This window comes from Meriones unguiculatus (assembly GCF_030254825.1).
Source record: "Meriones unguiculatus strain TT.TT164.6M chromosome X unlocalized genomic scaffold, Bangor_MerUng_6.1 ChrX_unordered_Scaffold_30, whole genome shotgun sequence".
Classification (NCBI taxonomy): Eukaryota; Metazoa; Chordata; class Mammalia; order Rodentia; family Muridae; genus Meriones; species Meriones unguiculatus.
The window spans coordinates 3,189,007-3,207,056 of NW_026843706.1; the positions used below are offsets into that span (position 1 = coordinate 3,189,007).

General features: G+C 35.4%; 1 protein-coding gene and 1 non-coding gene across 2 annotated transcripts in view; both read left to right on the plus strand.

Moving 5' to 3' along the window:
• Positions 1-18,050, plus strand: part of Pola1 (DNA polymerase alpha 1, catalytic subunit) — a 299,642-nt gene that overhangs the window by 50,331 nt on the left and 231,261 nt on the right. Inside the window, exons 21-26 of the mRNA XM_060376744.1 lie at positions 2,223-2,352; positions 2,815-2,934; positions 4,619-4,718; positions 7,116-7,240; positions 11,716-11,865; positions 12,255-12,377. Of these exons, the coding sequence (XP_060232727.1) occupies positions 2,223-2,352; positions 2,815-2,934; positions 4,619-4,718; positions 7,116-7,240; positions 11,716-11,865; positions 12,255-12,377 (748 nt within the window). The remainder of the gene's footprint in view (positions 1-2,222; positions 2,353-2,814; positions 2,935-4,618; positions 4,719-7,115; positions 7,241-11,715; positions 11,866-12,254; positions 12,378-18,050) is intronic.
• Positions 6,015-6,142, plus strand: LOC132651531 (small Cajal body-specific RNA 24). Its single transcript, XR_009589148.1, has one exon. It is a non-coding gene; the product is annotated as a small Cajal body-specific RNA 24 (non-coding RNA).

The following is an 18,050-nucleotide window of genomic DNA, read 5'->3' on the forward strand; positions in this document are numbered from 1 at the left end:
TACAAATTACACCATATCCATTACATTCATACTTTAAATTAGTTTATTTCTTGAATTAGTCTAATTGAATCGGTTGATCTCCATCACTCTTACCTGTCTTCTTGATGTTTTCTAATTGTAATTTGGATATTAATAAGAATTTATATTTTTATTCTTAACTTGTATATTTGGGAATCACTGTGGGCATTTTGGAAATATAAAAACCAAGCAAGTAACTTAGACAGACTGTTAGTTTTGATTTTTGGCAACAGAATCATGTTTGTAGTTCAAGTTGGCCTTGAACTTTAATCCTGAGTGATTGGATTATAGATCTGAATCACTATAACCATGGTCTTTAAAAAAAAATGAGGCATGGTCTTACTGTGTAGCTCTGGTTGTTCTGGAACTCTCTATGTAGATCAGTCTGGCCTTCAATTCACAGAAATATGCCTGCCTCTCCTTCTCGAGTGCTGTGGTTAATGGCATGTGTCACCACTACACCCAGCTATGATTACTTATTTTAAAAACAGGTTTCTGTTTCATGTTGAGCCTTTTAAATCCTGTTTCTCCTGAGTCTTTCAGCTCACTTTTCTTTTGACTCTTTTTCCTCTGTAGGTTATCTGATTTGTAATATAAGTTCCATATTGGGGCTAATGCCTCCCAGATTCACCTACCTGATTATCTACTACGAACCTTTAGATTTTTAAAAACTAAACTACTGTTTTTTCTCTCCTAGGTTCTTTCTGTAGTCTTTCATCACTGTATCAGTGGCAATTATGAATGTTCAGTACTGCTGGGAGCCTTCAAAGTCATCTTATATCCTACACTTCTTAGACATCCTTGATTCCTCTGTCTGACATCCCAGAGTAGATTCATCAAGGGACTTTTTTCAGCCTGTCTTTTAAATAAAGCTCCCAGTACTTCTTTAACCTTCACTGAACCTATCCTAGTCCAAGGCATCATACTCTTTTCTCTGAAAATGTCTTAAGTCCATTTTTTGTTGATAACAATACAATACCACAAAATATTGAATAAGATAAAAAGGAAGAAGGTTTGTGTATGATTCTGGAAATCCAAGATTGATGGATCTTCTCTGACAAGAGTCATGTGGTCGTAGAGGGTATCATTTGTTGTGTGAAATGTGCATGTCTATATCCTCTAACCTCTCTTACAAAGTCACCAGTATGCAGCCATGGAGACTCAAAGGATTCATCTTTAAATACCTTAGTATTTATGTTTTTACCCTCATAGTATTTAATGGGTAGCACCAAGGTGTGAGGTTCTCTCTCCATATGTCGTATAATACTTAATAGTGGGGGTTAAACACTACTGCTCAGTTTCAGAAGAAACAAACCTCATCAAACCATAGCAGTAGGTTTATGTACTAATTTTGTTGCCCTCTTCAGGTCTCTTCAAAATTTAGGATAAGAATAGTCTTGCTGAAATTAAGTCTGATCAAAGTTTCTTAGTGATACTGTTTTACTCAGAGTAAAGTCCTTTAGCTTACTAGGTCATATACAGTTGTGTCTTCATGCTATTGATTTTTTTCTGCCATTCTACTTAGTATTATACTGCTGCCTCCATTATTCTGTGATTTAGCCATATCAACTTCCATTGTTTTTCTGCAACTGCTAGATTGGTGTCTCACTCAGTCTTTATGCTTCTATTTGGAATGTTCTTTCCTAAAATACCCATCTATAAGGCTTGCTCTGTCACTTCTTGGTCTTTATTTTCCTAGCTCTCTAAAAGTTCAGTTTCTGCTCCTGATAGTTTATATTTTCTTTGTTTTTACCCTTTTGTTTGCACTTAACACTTACTGTTATATAAGTATTATCTATTTATTTTTTATATTCTGTTTCCCCCATGAGTACAGGAATTTGTGTCTTTGGTCACAGGCAGTGCCTGATACATAGTAGACATGTAATACATACTTACTTGATTGAATGAATAAAAGGTTTTAGATAGATTTTTTAGGTTACAATAAACACTAGATAAATTTTAGGCTATAGTTAACACAAAATTTTACTGTATGGATTTTTTTTGTTGTGAAAAGGGTACTGAAATTGGTGGTATAAATGCCTCTAATTATATAGTGACCTTATTTTAAATAAATTCCAAAGCCAAGGTTCCATTGCTCTGAAGTTACTTAAACCAAAAAAAATTTTGTAATATTTTAAGTTCTGATTATAGTCATTGTTTCTTTTAATTACTTGATTCTGTTTCATTCTTACTTTTCTGCACAGTGAATCTTCTCATCTGTTGTACCTGTTGGAACACATCTGGAAAGATGCCAGATTCATTTTGCAGATCATGTGTGAGCTAAATGTTCTTCCATTAGCATTGCAGATCACTAACATCGCTGGGAACATTATGGTAAATTTAACTTAGAGAGGGGGAAAAAGAATTTCCTGTTGGATTCAGTGTTTGCTTGGGGTAGTTGTTATATGATAATGATTCTAAATGCATGCTTAGAAAATGAGGAACTGGGATTCTGAAAGCTGGATTTCTTTTGTAAAAGGAACAACTGGTTGGGAGAAGGGAGGAATGCCAGGTGCAGTATGTGAAAATTTGGGTGACCATAAGGATCTTCCCTCTAAATTTGAATGTTTCTGGTAGACTGATATATTTTTGACTAAGGAAATAGCCACACTCTCTGTATTTTAAGCTCCCTTTATCTTCTTTAATACTTAAACAGAGAGTTAGAAATAATTCAGTAAAAGTAATCTTTGTTACTATGAGTAATTGAAAGAGGTGTCATGGTTAAATTAACTGACTCAAAGTTACTTTTGTTTGTGGTGGTTTTGAACTCAGAGTTTTAAAAATTCTGTTTAATAGTCTAGGACACTGATGGGTGGACGATCTGAACGAAACGAGTTTTTGTTGCTTCATGCATTTTATGAAAACAACTATATTGTGCCTGACAAGCAGATTTTCAAAAAACCTCAGCAAAAACCGGTGGGTCCAAAATTGTGTAATACTTTGCCTTTTCTTATCTTTTCATTTTATTACCTAGGTAGCCTTTAAAAATTGCTTTTAAATCCGCTTCTAAAATAATTAATTCCCTGTAAACTATGATCACTCTTAAGCTTGCTCCATTGTATGTGCATGGTTGATTCCCTCTCTACTTTTCTCTGTAGAACCAAAATTATTTGTGACATGTCTTTGAGGACCTCATTACACTTTGATGCATTACCATATATGGAAAGTATTTGCCCCCCCACTTACATTTGCCTAGAGCTAAATGTCAGTTCAACCTTCTGTAGCTTTAACCTTTGAGCATTTATGTTTGTGTTATAGTTTATATATATGTTGAGTATCTGTAACACAAAACACTTGGGATTGGAGGTGTGTGTGTGTGTGTGTGTGTGTGTGTGTAAAATGAGAAATCTGTGGGTGAGAAGTTATGTCCAAACAGAAAATTCATTTATGTTTCACATATGAACATTATGTATATGTGTGTGCAAGGGTGTATGTGTGCTTATTACTGGAAGGCAATTTTATATGATAGTTTTAATCTACCTGTCATATATGGTCACATATGTTAATTTCTGTTTATAGAGTCATGTTGGCTCTGAAAAGTTTTAGATTTTGGACTTCATATTGGGGACGTACATTCTGCTACTAATATGTTTATAATCATGCCAATCAAGTTTCTGAAGTAGTTTCTGTGACTTTGGAACTAAAATTTGGTCTGTTTTTATCAGCACTGATAGTATTTAAGAATGATAATTAAATGTTAAAGTGTGGCTTAGTTATGCACATTATTGAAAATGGCACAGCAAATTTTAATTTAGATCTATTTAACTTCTGCAGAGGTATTGAATGTTGGCTGTTAGTAAACTACTTGGGAATGTTTTTTTTTTTTTATTATTTTGTGGCCTTATTTTAAGAAATCCACACTAATAATGACAGTAAGCTGTGTATGAGGATACTTGCTGGAATCCCAGCTCTTTGAGAGGTTGAGACAAGAGGATTGCTTGAGCCCAGATGAGAAACATACCAAGACCCCATATCATAAAAGTAACAATAATTAGAATAATGATAATTCATGAGTAGAACATTTTATTCCTTCTACATCATAACTATTAGAGTAGTGAATTTAATAAAACTCTTTTATAATCTCAAATTTCATGTAACAGTTTAAAATGCCTATTGATTTCAAAATAAAATTTTCTTTCTTTTTTCCTTTTTTAAAAAAAACATGGTATAATGTAGCTCAGGCTAGCCTTTAACTTCTTATATAGCTGAGGATGCCCTTGAACTCAGATCCTTCTGACTCTGCCTTCCAAGCACTGGGATTACAGGCATATGTCATCACACTTGGTCTTATGTGGTACTGGTAATGGAACCCAGGGTTTTGTATGTGCTGGGCAGGCACTCTGTTAGCTGAGCTACATCCTTTAGCCCCAAATGAAATTTTTAGGATTTCAGAGAAATTTAAGTACAGAATTCAGAAAATGGGTTATCTACTTAAGAAACTACTATACTTGGTATTTATTTGGACACATGAACATATTTTGATAATAGTCTTTCTCTGTAGGTAGGACCACTAAGTAAAAGTAAGTGTACTTTTGTCACCTGGTATTTCAGTTCATTAACTAGTTGCTAGCTGCTGATGACCTCTTTCCATTTGAAATAGGGAGATGAAGATGAGGAAATTGATGGGGATACCATTAAGTACAGGAAAGGACGTAAGAAAGCAGCTTATGCTGGAGGCTTGGTTTTGGACCCTAAAGTTGGTAAGATTTTGTAGCAGATTGTTTTGCCCCTGGAATTAAAGATAGTGGTTTTCAACCTTCCTAATGCTATGGCACTTTAGTACAGTTCCTCATGCTGTGGTAACCTCCAACCAGAAAAGTATTTTCATTGCTAGTTTATAACTGTAATTTTGCTGTTGTTATGAATTATAATATAAATATTCGTGTTTTGCAATGGTCTTAGGTGACCCCGTAAAAGGGTTATTTGTCCTCCAAAGGGGTTGTGACTTAAGGGTTGAGATTCACGTACTGTATTAAGAAATAACTTCACATAGGCCGGACTTCAGAAACTAGACCTTAGTTTTATCTTGGAGGTAAGCAAACTGTTCCCTGAGTGACTTTATTTTTGTCTATAATGTGAAACCTAGTTTACCAGTTACCAAACATGGAATCAGTATGAATTCTTTTTGCTGTATCGTCAATACAGCTTTACTTATATACCTTGAAATGTAAATTTCATATAGTGTAATATATGCATATCTATTTATATATTACTTTTTCTAGCTATTTAGAAAACTCCTTGTCTATAGGTGATAGAAAAATACAGATTAGCTCAAATTTGATCTTTGCTCAGAGCTTCACTCCCTGCTTCAATATAGAGGTGGCTGTTTGTTGAAATACTTATTTTTCCCCTCTTTATGTGAGAGTGGCTTCAGTCTTTGCCCAGTATGCCAAGGGCTGGGTAATTTGGAAAGCAGTGTTAGATGAAGTAAAATAACCATTGATTTAAAATTTCACAGGAGAGTACCCTGTCTTTGTTTTCCAAAGGGAAAGATGGTTTGTGATATTTAGAGGCTCATCTTTACTTTTCAGACCATCTTATTTGTCTCCATGTGTTTATAGCTCAGTAGTATAGTGAATTTCATCAGATAACACAGGAGACAAGTAATTTTTTGATTGTGGTTTTTTTAAGAAGGGTTTTTCTGTGTAGACTTAGCTGTCCTGGAACTCATTCTGCAAACCAGGCTGACCTCCAACTCACAAAGATCGCCTGCTTCTTCCTCCAGAGTACTGGGATTAAAGATGTGCACTACCACTGTGAGGAGACTTTTTTTTTTTAACAAAAGCAATTTTATTAGTTGAGGTGACAAAGAGTGATACTTTGGTGTTATATATTGGTTTGGGTGCTGGCTATTTCATATCTTTTAACTTCAGTTTCTTTTTATATGAAAGGAGACGATGACATCTACTACAGAGAAGCATAAAGGATAAGTGAGACTGTGGTATGGAGATGAGGAGTAGGGTACCAATGCATGTTTGCAGTTAGTGCTGTTTCAGTGGGCATTTATATTGTCAGTTTCTTCTCAAGGTGAAGATAACTTTTTATAAATGTCCTAGAGAAGTATAGTAACTTTGTGTTCATTCTTTTTGAGACGAGAGGGTGGATCATTCCTCTGCTGACAGTCATTTATCATATTCTTGCCTAACCTTAAGCACAGTGTATGTCTGTGTTGTATAGCTACAGACATATACTGTGCTTTTTATTTTTATTTGTGTTGGGGTGAGAGAGTAGTTGGAAAGAATGCTTAACTGTAGTTTTAGAAATGAACATGATACATTACATAACAATTGACAAGGAAAGGTGTTTGCACATAATAATGGCATGCTTTGGAACTGCTAAGGAACAGATTGGTTGTCATTGGTTCCCAAGAAAGGTAGTTTTTTCACTCTTTCTTTTGTGATCTGTGTTTTTATCATAATCTAAATCATGGATTTGAAACCTTTGGCAGAGTACAGGGAATCATAAGAAAGAAGGGGAGTTAGTCTGATGGGGAAAGGATAGGAGCTCCACAAGGACCAAATATATCTGGGCACAGGGTCTTTTTTGAGACTGACATTCAACCAAGGACCATGTATAGATATAACCTAGAACCTCCACTCAGATGTAGCCTGTGGTAGCTCAGTAACCAATTGGTTTCCCAAAGTGAGGGGAACAAGGACTATTTCTAACAGGAACTCCATGACTGGCTCTTTGGTCTCCCCACCCCCGAAGGGAGGAGCAGTCCTGTTAGGCCACAGAGGAGGGCTTTGCAGCCAGTCCTGAAGATACCTGATAAAACAGGATCAGATGAATGGGGAGGAGGTCCCCCCTATCAGTGGACTTGGAAAGGGGCACGGTGGAGATGAGGGAGGGAGGGAGGGACTGGGAGGGAATGAGGGATCGGGACACGGCTGGGATACAGAGTTAATAAAATGTAACTGATAAAAATAATAATAAAAAAAAGAAAAAAAAATCATGGATTTGTAGTTGAATTTCCTCGTTTACCTTCTTGACAGTATGGGATGGTACATATTTTCTATATATAGTACTGCTAATGAGATAATTTTGATGGTACTTTAGACTTTTTTTTTTAACATTATGTGTCTTTTTTGTTTCAGGTTTCTATGACAAGTTCATTTTGCTCCTGGATTTCAACAGCTTATATCCTTCCATCATTCAGGAATTTAACATTTGTTTTACAACAGTGCAAAGAGTTGCTTCGGGGATGCATAAAGCTACAGAGGTTTGTATTCAACTGGGGGCTCTTGAAGTCAATGTTAAAAGTATTCCTTGAAGGAAAAGAACCAGAGGGGTTAGTATCATTCGTCTTTCCTCTTTCTGAATGCAGTAATTACATCTTGTCTTTGGTATGTTTCTGGGTGCACGTGTGTTTTTGTGTGTATGTGTTTTCTTGGAGGCTGGATGTTGACTGCAAGTATTTTTCTCTATTTTTGAGACAGGTTCTCTCACTGAACCTGGAGCTTGTCATTTTTGCTAGAATGACTGGTTAGTGAGTTCCCGGGATCTGCCTGTCTTAGTCTTCCATCTTAACTGGGGCTATAGGGGTGCAGGACCATGTTGGCTTTACAAAATATTGATTTTGTTTATATGCCAATGTAAATGCATGTATGGAGTTTCAGGAGTTATCCCTCCTTTCACTGTGCGTTCTGGTGATCAGACTCAAGATGTCAGGCTTATACATCAAGAACTTTTAGCCTGGTGGTGTTGGTATAAGTCTTTAATCCCAGAACTCAGGAGGCAGAGGCAGGCAGAGCTCTGAGTTAGAGGCCAGCCTAGTCTACAGAGCGAGTTCCAGGACAGCCAGGGCTACACAGAGAAACCCTGTCTCAAACCCCCTTTCCTGCTAAAGTAACTTTTCCCTGCTGAACATTTTGTTGGCTCTGTACTTGCTCTTTACCTAGGTTCTGGTGGTGATACAAACTCAGGACTTCATGCTTGCTCAGTAAGCATTTTATCCACTGAACTATCTCTCCAGTCCTAATTATATACTTTTTACGTCATCAAAAAGGAGGGCTGACCAAGAAGAGACTGGTGCTGTTTTCATTAAAACTGTTGTACTGGCATACTTCACTTACCATACAATCTACCTATTTATAGTGTACAGTGATTGTTTTTAGTGTCTTCATAGAGTTTTTAAACCATTATTTCATTTAGCTTCATAATTCCACAAAAACAAAACACAAATGTTTAGCTGTCACCTCTTTCAATTTTCTCCATTTATCCCATCTCTAGTTAACTATGAATCTTTTTAACTATAGATTTTTATTAATTTGTTCTTTGTCAGTTTTGTGAATGCATTTTGTTTACTGTCCTTTCTGCCATCTCTTAGCTCCTTTCTCCCTACAATACCCCCTTTCCACATTTCTGTCTTTTTGTTTTATTTTGTGATCTACTGAGCCTATAGCCAAAATCAAATAAAATGGAGAGAAACTTAAATCAATTGCACAGAAATCAGGGGCAAGGCGAGGCTTCCCACTCTCTCCTTATCTCTTCAACATAGTACTTGAAGTCCTAGCTAGAGCAATAAGACAACTAAAAGAGATCAAAGGGATACAAATCAGAAAAGAAAAAGTCAGAGTATCACTATTTGCAGATGATATGATAGTATACATGAGTGACCCAAAAAAATCTACCAGAGAACTCCTTCAGCTGATAAACACCTTCAGTAATGTGGCTGGATACAAAATTAACTCAAAAAATCTGAAGCCCTCCTCTATAGAAAAGACAAATGGGCTGAGAAAGAAATTAGGGAAACAACATGCTTTGCAATAGCCACAAATAACTTAAAGTACCTTGGTGTAACTAACCAAGCAAGTGAAAGAACTATATGAAAAAAAACTTCAAGTCTCTGAAGAAAGAAATAGAAGAAGATATCAGAAGATGGAAAGATATCCCATGCTCATGGATCAGTAGGATTAACATAGTGAAAATGTCCATTCGACCAAAAGTAATCTAAAGATTCAATGCAATTCCCATCAAAATACCAACACAATTTTTTTACAGACCTTGAAAGAACAATTCTAAATTTCATATGGAAAAACAAAAAACCCAGAATAGAAAGAACAATCCTGTACAATGACAGATCTTCTGGAGGTATTTCCATCCCAGATCTCAAGCTGTACTATAGAGCAACAGTAATAAAAATGGCATGGTACTGACATAGAAACAGACTGGTGGACCAATGGAATTTAAATGAAGACCCAGAAATAAACCCACACACCTATAGATACTTAATTTTTGACAAAGAAGCCAAAACCATGCAATGGAAAAAAAACAAAACAAACAAAAAAAAAAACAAAAAAAAAAAACAGCCTTTTCAAAAAATGGTGCTGGTCTAACTGATAGTCTACCTGTAGAAAATGCAAATAGATTCATACTTATCACCCTGCACAAAACTAAAGTCCAAGTGGATCAAAGACCTCAACATAAAACCAGACACACTAAATCTGCTAGAAGAAAAAGTGGGGAAGAATCTTTTTTTTTTCTAGGCAAAAGCTTTATTTTACTTGCAAAATATTACTCTAGTCTAATCCCCCCCCCTTTTTTTTACGAAGTTTGCGGTGCCCAAGTTTTTTTTTTTTATTAATTACACTTTATTCATTTTGTATCCCCCCATAAGCCCCTCCCTCTTCCCCTTCCGATCCCACCCTCCCTCCCCTTTCTGCATGCATGCCATTCCCCAAGTCCACTGATAGGGGAGGTTCTCCTCTCCTTTCTGATCTTAGTCTATCCAGTTCACATCAAAAGTGGCTGCATTGTCCTCTACTGTGGCCTGGTAAGGCTGCTCCCCCCTCAGGGGGAGGTGATAAAAGAGCAGGCCAATCAGATTATGTCAGAGGCAGTCCCTCTTCCCATTACTATGTAACCCACTTGGACACTGAACTGCCATGGGCTACATCTGTGCAGGGGTTCTAGGTTATCTCCATGAATAGTCCTTGGTAGGAGTATGAGTCTCTGGGAAGTTCTCTGTGTTCAAATTTTCTTGTTCTGTTGCTCCCCTTGTGGAGACCCTGTCCTCTCCAGCTCTTACTAAGAATCTTAAACTCATAGGCATAGGAGACAACTTCCTAAACAGAACACCAACAGCACAGGCTCTAAGATCAACAGTTAATAAATGGGACCTCATGAAGCTGAAAAGCTTCTGTAAAGAAAGGACACTGTCATCAGAGTAAAATGACAGCCAACAAACTGGCCTTAAACTTACAGAGTTCCACCTGTCTCTGCTTCCCAAGTACTGGGATTAAAGGCCTGTGCTACCACTGCCTGACTCTTTTGCTATTTTTTTAAGTACAGTCACAGTTATCACTGTTCTGCTTCTACAACTGATATCGACCATTGTTTTGCTTATTTGAAGTTTTCATTTTGGGCTCTGGATACATAATAGAGTAGAAAGACCCAAACGGTCATCTTAAATACTATATATGTAGCAATTTATTGATTCTGTATTGTTTCAGAAAAATCAGTTAGTTTCACCTTGGAGGTGGTGTTGGGGCTTCAGATGAACTCCAAATTTTCTGATCTAAGAATATTTCAGTTTACTTTTGATATGACTTCTCTGGTTGCTATAAATACAGTGGAATCTTATCTGAGGGTGTCTTTAATAGGTTTGCTACCATCACATACTATTTTGGAAAACAATGGGTCCTCATTAGTATTATAAGAGTGCTCATTTTATGATACTGATCCTTGTAAAATCAGGTATTTTATAAAGGCAGGGTTATCAAATGGCATTGACTTGACATGCTTTAAGCCAAAAGATTTATTTTTAATTTTGAACCTTTCAAAGGGTAACTGCCTGGCTATTCTTTGCAGCCTGTTAATAGAATTAATGGAGGCTTGAGGGAAAAAAAGCCTAATGCTTTCCCTTCTTTTTCCTGCTGTAAATTTTAATATAAGAAGACTGCTGATTGCCTTTCTAAAATGTTGCTATTCTTCTGGTGATTGCAAAGCAATTTATAGGTAAAATGTATTCCATAAATGCTAAGGAATATATGTGTGTGTGTGTGTCAAATTTTAGAAATGGCATGACCTATTAAATGTGATCCAAATTTGCTTATTTAGTATATAACTTCTTTATTTTTAACAGTAAAAGCATTTGTAGTGATTGTTGTGAAACATTCTATAGCATTCCAATTTGTTGTACAAGAGTTTAGCTGTTGATTATTCTTATTTTTTAAATTTTATGAGCATCTTAGCATTTGTATATTAAAAACAATTTTCCCACCCATGTTGCACCACTTTTGTGAAAATCCATTCTTTCACATTGAAATCTAAATATGTGAGTAACAACAAGGGTGAGAGATAGTGGTAATGACAGAAGCTGATAGAACTGTGTGCAGGGGCACAGTGGTCTATGACCACACAGAACTTTTTCTGGTTTGGTTTCTTTATGGTTTCAGTTATTTTGTTTCTTGAGGCAGGGACTTATTCTCTAACTTGTATTGATTTGCTACATGTTACATAGCCCAGGCTGGCCTTGACCTCATGATGCTCTGTTTGCCTCAGCCTCCCAGCTGAGTGTGGTCCCACCACACCTAGATCAGCCCTGTTTGAAGCTGCTCATGTATTATTGATTTCCTCACACAGGAAAGATTTCTAAAATGTGGTCATGGGGTCAAACACTTGTCAAATATTACTTTAGACATGTTTTTAAATCAGTATTTAACTTGTTTGAAGTTTCTGTTGTATGTTTTTCAGGATGAGGAACAAGAACAGATCCCTGAGTTGCCAGATCCAAACTTGGATATGGGGATTTTGCCCAAAGAGATCCGGAAACTGGTAGAGCGGAGAAAGCAAGTCAAACAGTTAATGAAACAGCAAGATTTAAATCCAGACCTTGTCCTTCAGGTAAGTCTTTTCACTGCAAGATGTTTACATGACAATTTCAGCTTCTGTCACTTGAATAACAAGGATTAGGATGAACGGTATGGTGTGTGCTTATTTTGGATACTAATTGTTTAGAAGTGCTAGACTGCCTTAGAATGGAAGGCTTTTCTAACTGCTAAGGCCATATCTGAACAAGTCCTTACAGAATCTTGTGATCAGGAGTCTACTTGCTAAAGGATGGTAGGGCCACATGAATCTGGGAAGACAGATTGAGTATTAAATATCCCCCCCCACACACTCACACCAGATTTTGAGAGTTTCTACTTCTCATTGTGATCTAGAAAGATATGCAATGTAATGCTTAAGCATCTACAGACTGTTGTTTATCTTTTTTCTTTGTTGGCCTGCAGTATGACATCCGACAGAAGGCTTTGAAGCTCACAGCGAACAGTATGTACGGTTGCCTGGGATTTTCATACAGCAGATTTTATGCCAAACCACTGGCTGCCTTGGTAACATACAAAGGAAGGGAGGTAAATGGCAAAATAAATTTCATATCTGTAAATATGTATATATATATACTGTATTATGGGAGAGCTAAGTTTATTACCTAGTTTTTACAGCTTCAAATATTTCTTCTTTAGAACAAATTTGAAATAGATAGGCATTTGAATAAGAACTCAGGTGACAGTCCTGCGTGTCTGTGTACAGTTATGGAATGTCTATCTGCCAGGCTTGCTCAAGGCAATAAAGTTTGAGTGTGAAGCATTATATAAAGCTTATATTTGACCCAGACTGAAGTGGGAGCAGGGTTAGGGGGATGGATATAGGATCTGAGTTGATGAGAAGCTAATTTGAGGAAAACAGTTGAAAAACGTATAAAAATGCCTAGGATGAATATGATCTAAGTAAATATTCTTCAGATAATTAAGATGGTGGTGAACTTGAATGTCTGGAGGCTACCTTAAGTTTAGGTTCGGTTAGGTATGTTAGCATAAGGGAACTAATTTTTTTTTAACTGATAGTTAAATGTGTAATGTGAGGGAAAAGTAGAAATCTGGATACTAGCTAGTGGAGTCCTCTATTTTTACTAAGAGGGAGAAAACAGGGGTATCAAGAGTTCTGTCTTTCATGTGTTATCTTTGTGGGTAATAGATCTCTAGGCATTTTCAATAGGTTTTTGGGCATATGTATCCAGAATTGTAGGACTATGTTATGGCAGGAGTTACATACTCACTTGAGGATGATAAACCAATTGCTATGAAGTACTGTCACTTAATAAGTATTTTAAGTTCATCTATTTTAATGCTTTGTGTAGAGGTTTTTGTTTTATAATCTGTAAAGGCATGATTATATTAAACATTGAATTCACTCAAGTACATTAAGCTCCTGTTTTCTTTTAGTGAATTTAAGGCTACTTAATTATAAACATACACAGTACTCATACTGGATGTCTAGACTCAGAATGCTGTTGAGTGGTGTTAGGCAAACTGGCTTATAGATCAAATTCAACCTGTTATCTGTTTTTTATAACTAAGGTTTTATTGAAATGGAGCCAGGTTCATTCATTTATATTGTAGACTGGAGTAGTGAGGCTGAAGTCTGCAAAGCTTGAAATGCTTGTTACTTGGCCTTTTCAGGGCAATGTTGACTTTACCAACTTTGTCTGGCAGAACTTTTAAGATAGGTAAATCTGTACTGCATATACAAAATAGTGTCTAACCAAAAGTGGCTGTTGAGCACTTTTTATTTGGTCATTCCTGGTTAGATGAGGAACTGGAGTTTTAGATTTATTTAATTGTGATTGAAATGAATTTAAACTCGAAATAGATAACATGTGGAGAGTGACTGTTGGATTGCCCAGAATAGATTCAGTTGTGACATGAAACAAACATCATGGTATTTCAAGGTACTTTTCTTTTGCAGCACATCTCAAAGATATGGATTAGGACACAGAAGGGCAAAGCATGTATTGAATAATGATGGTGTGCTAAGAGCTGTTTTGTGCATTATTATGTCAAAACTACACAAGATTCCTTTGACATGTAATAGTGTTCTGTTTTGTAGATGAAGAAGCTAAGGCTTGAGGAGGTAAAGGAGAACAAATGGCTGTTTCAAGTTGAATTTGTGTCTTTCTGATTCTAGGTCTTTTATTGCATTGGGTTCACCATTAGAGGGTGGCTTTTCCAAGTTTAATTCTGCTTTATATTCTACCTTATTACTAGACAGTCATCCTTTTCGGTATATAGCATAGACTATTTTTTCTATATAAGAAATACGTACATGTTTTCAGGAACTAGTTGAAGTGAAAGTTGTTTTAAGATTCTTTAGCTAAGTTTACCTCAAAATTATTTAAATTGTGTGTGTGTGTGTGTGTATATATATATATATATATATATATATATATATATCCACCCATCCAGTGGCTTCTGATAGAATACCACCTTATTTTTGTATTAGGAAATATACTCACCATGCCCTAACTGGGTGATAATACATAGGTTGACTATTGAGATTGGATCAAGGTTACTCTTAAGTTTCTTACGAGAGGCAATAGTTGACAATTTACTCCCTTGGAGAGTGCCTCTTGCTGTTGAGAAATCCCTGTTGTTACATTTTCTGCATTGGCTCAGAAATCCACAAGCTTAAAAGGGCACCGTTGATAATGATAAGCCCCAAATTTATCCAATGATCTCTCCTACTCCCCTAATCCATTGTATTTTAAGAGCAGTTTTTTCTTTTAGCTGGATTTTTATTAGAGAATTTAAACTCAAATTTTACTTTTTGTTAATCAACATATAACATAATAGAACTAAATTTTTAGTTTTTGTTTTGCAAAATATAGTGATTATATATCTTAAGTAAAATATAAAACCTCCCTGCTCACTTCACTAAAAAGAATTTGAGGCAAGTCTAGAAATAACCATGGGATTCAAATTATTAGTTTCTGCTTTCCTGCTTTTCTTTTTCATGTGTTCCTTCCTATATACAAATGCCTTCTATAGTTGTTGGAGTTACATCTTTAGTGAATGTTAATGAGAAACAAAAAGTATATAATATACCTGCTTTCAGTAACTCTTACTCTGGAAGATACAAAGATCTCTATAGAAGTTATTTACTAAAATACAAAATGATTGTTAAAGTATTGGGAGTAATCACTAACACACATGGATAGTCTAGTGGTAATCTCTGGTTTTACACTACTTTTCCTATATAGTGTGAAGTCTGTCGTTTTTAAGGATTTTCATTGTTGTTTTGAGAAATCTATGACCATATACCACAGGTTGACCTTGAACGCAAACCCGCCTAAGTGCTGCAATTATAGGCATATCCTGGTCAAGCATTTAATTATTAGAGAGAGAGAGAAAGAAAGAGAGAGATAGGAAGGATGAGGTTGAGATTTTGGAATACTTTTGAAATTTACTAAACTGGTGTTTTGGTCATAAGGTAGAGTGGACAAAATAATACAGTAACCTGAAGATCTTACAAGTATTTTGCATTTAAATTTCTGGTTTAAATTCAAATTATAGTTCAAGTAGAAATGAGAAGGAAACCTGGTGACATGCCTTTGAAAAGATTACAAGGTTTTTCATTTGGATATGGATTAATGCACAGCTTGGGCAGGCATGAAATATTGCACTTTGGTATGGCCTTGAAGTACTTTCTCTCTTTATTTTTAAGTAGATTTTGTGTGTGCTTATTTTTGTTGGGATCATGCAGATTTGGCTCTGGTGACCTAATAATTTCTGTAATCAAGTGTATTATGGCTGCTAGAATGCTCTACTCAACTAATTACTAATTGTACTCTTAGAAACAGGTTTATGATAAAAGTAAAAATATTTATGTCAAATGGGCATCAATATTGTTTTTTCACAGGTGTGATCTTTCATACTTTCATACTTCAACTATTCTATAATTTTTAATTGCTTGATTATAGAGGAATTATTTGCTGTTGAAGGAATCTTATACAGGAACCTCATAGTATACAAGGTATTTAAAAATAATTGAGCATTTCCATAGAAGAAATATAGACCCTTCATTTGTAGACACTTTTAGAAGTGAATCTCTAATAAAACCATCTGTATTTGTTTTTATTACCAATGTGTGTGTTAAGAGGCTTAAAAAAGAAATTGGGTAAGCCCGTGTGGGTAACACTGAGTGGGCCCAGATAGTTAAACTATGAAGATAACTATCAAATGTCAAGTGTCTGGTGTAGTAATTGAAGTAATTGTTCACTAGATGGCGATAGACACCCTAAGATCATTAATCAATTAAGGATTTTATTCTGTGAACAATACTGTGAAGGCCATTTAGTAACTTAAATCTGTCCCTATAGTAGATTTTTACCAATTTTGAAAATACTAAATGCAGGTTAAAACTGGTCCAATGTATTGTCATAGTCTAATAGATTTAGTGTTTAAAATGATGAGTTTTTTTTTTTTGTATTGTAAGTTCAATTGATGAGCGCAATCATTTAATTTATCTTAGTAAGCTCATTCTTCCGTTGAGTGGGTAAATCATATCTCTGATTATGGAGACATATAACTTTTAAAATTTTAATACCACAGGCAACTTGAAAGAAAATTGGAAATGATTTTGGTATGTGATTTTTGCCTTTTTGAATATTATTTTTAATTGAGTAATTTAACATGCTATTTTATGATTTCTAAGCATACTCATTCTGTAATCCTTAACATAATAGCAATATTTGTCCTTACAAAAGTAATTAGTTCTTACTGAATTATTTTTTTGTTTCTGCCCTGTGATATTTCTTTGTTCATGAGGAAATAGTTTTTGGTCTGTATGTGTGATTTAAATTCTAAGTGCAATGTTCAGGAGTTGACCATGCATTTTCATTTTACTGTCCTGTAGGCTAAAGTTTGTCATTGCCAACCTGTTTCTCAAGATTGTTGTAGAAGACCTTGTTTTTCAACTGTGTTCAGAACTGAAATTTGTACATTTTAGGAAATAACTCCAAATCATTGCATGCTAACATTACCATCGAGGCTCAGCTTTCTGAGATCCTCTTGGTCATCAAGTAGTGATAGTAAAGCGTCCTTGGGAATGGCACTGGGAGAAGGCTCTTGCCTCTGCTGTCTGTGATGAAAGAGCGTCTTTTAACTATTAAAAGTCCTTTGTCTTTACTTGGAAATAAGTGAATGTTTTGGTTTTCCAATATTTTTCATGAAATACAACCTAGTTTTGTTTTAACTCAAAAGAACAACAATATAGAAATGGCTAGGGACTTTCTGCTCTTCCATTTTCTTCAGTGGTAGTAATATTGATGTCTATTTTTTCCTCTCTCACCTGTCTTTTCTATTTTATAGTATAGGGCTGTGTGTGTGTGTGTGTATTCATATTTTGTATATTGAATGCTTATTTTTAGTATTCATGTGTCCTGCTATGTTTATTTTTTTACAGCTTGAGGAAAAAAAGCATCAGGACAAATTTTGCTTTGTACATCACAATTTAAATATATCCCTTTGATACATTTTTAGATTTTACTTATTCATGTTAACTGTTTTATCACATTTTAGTGAATAAATACAACAAAGTATATTTTTTGTTCTCTCATTGTCTTTCTTTTACTTTTTTTGACATTGTTTCCTTTTATTGAAAATAGCTTTCCCCTCCCTTACATAATATATCCAGACTATGGTTGCCTCTCCCTTTACTTCTAGTTCCTTCTCACTTCTCTTTTCATCTGGATCCACTCTGTTTCTGTCACTCATTAGAAAACAAACAAACTTTTAAGGTAAAGTAATGTATATGATAAAACAACAACAACAACAAAATCCTAACATATCAGAATAGGATTAAATAAACAGAAGGAAACGAGCAAAATAAATAGATACAGGTAAAGAGACCCACTTGTTTGTACTCTCAGGAATCTCATGAAAACACTAAACTGGAAGTTAGTATATATAGATGAAAAGGAAATGTAGAGTAAAGAGAGAGTTGGGAGGGAATAAGAAAGGAAAAAACCCTGACATGACATTACAAGACAAGGAGCTTACAAAGATGCCACTGAGTTTATTCTGTTGGTTATCTCCTATTGCTAATGTAGCCTACTCTTGGAGTGTAGTTTGTTTTCCCTGTGAGACTCCCTTGCAGGAAACTAAATTTTCATTTGCAAATGGAATTGGAGATAGCTTCTGGGTTAGAGTTCGGGTCATGTGTCCCCATTTTTTTCTTCTTTATTATCA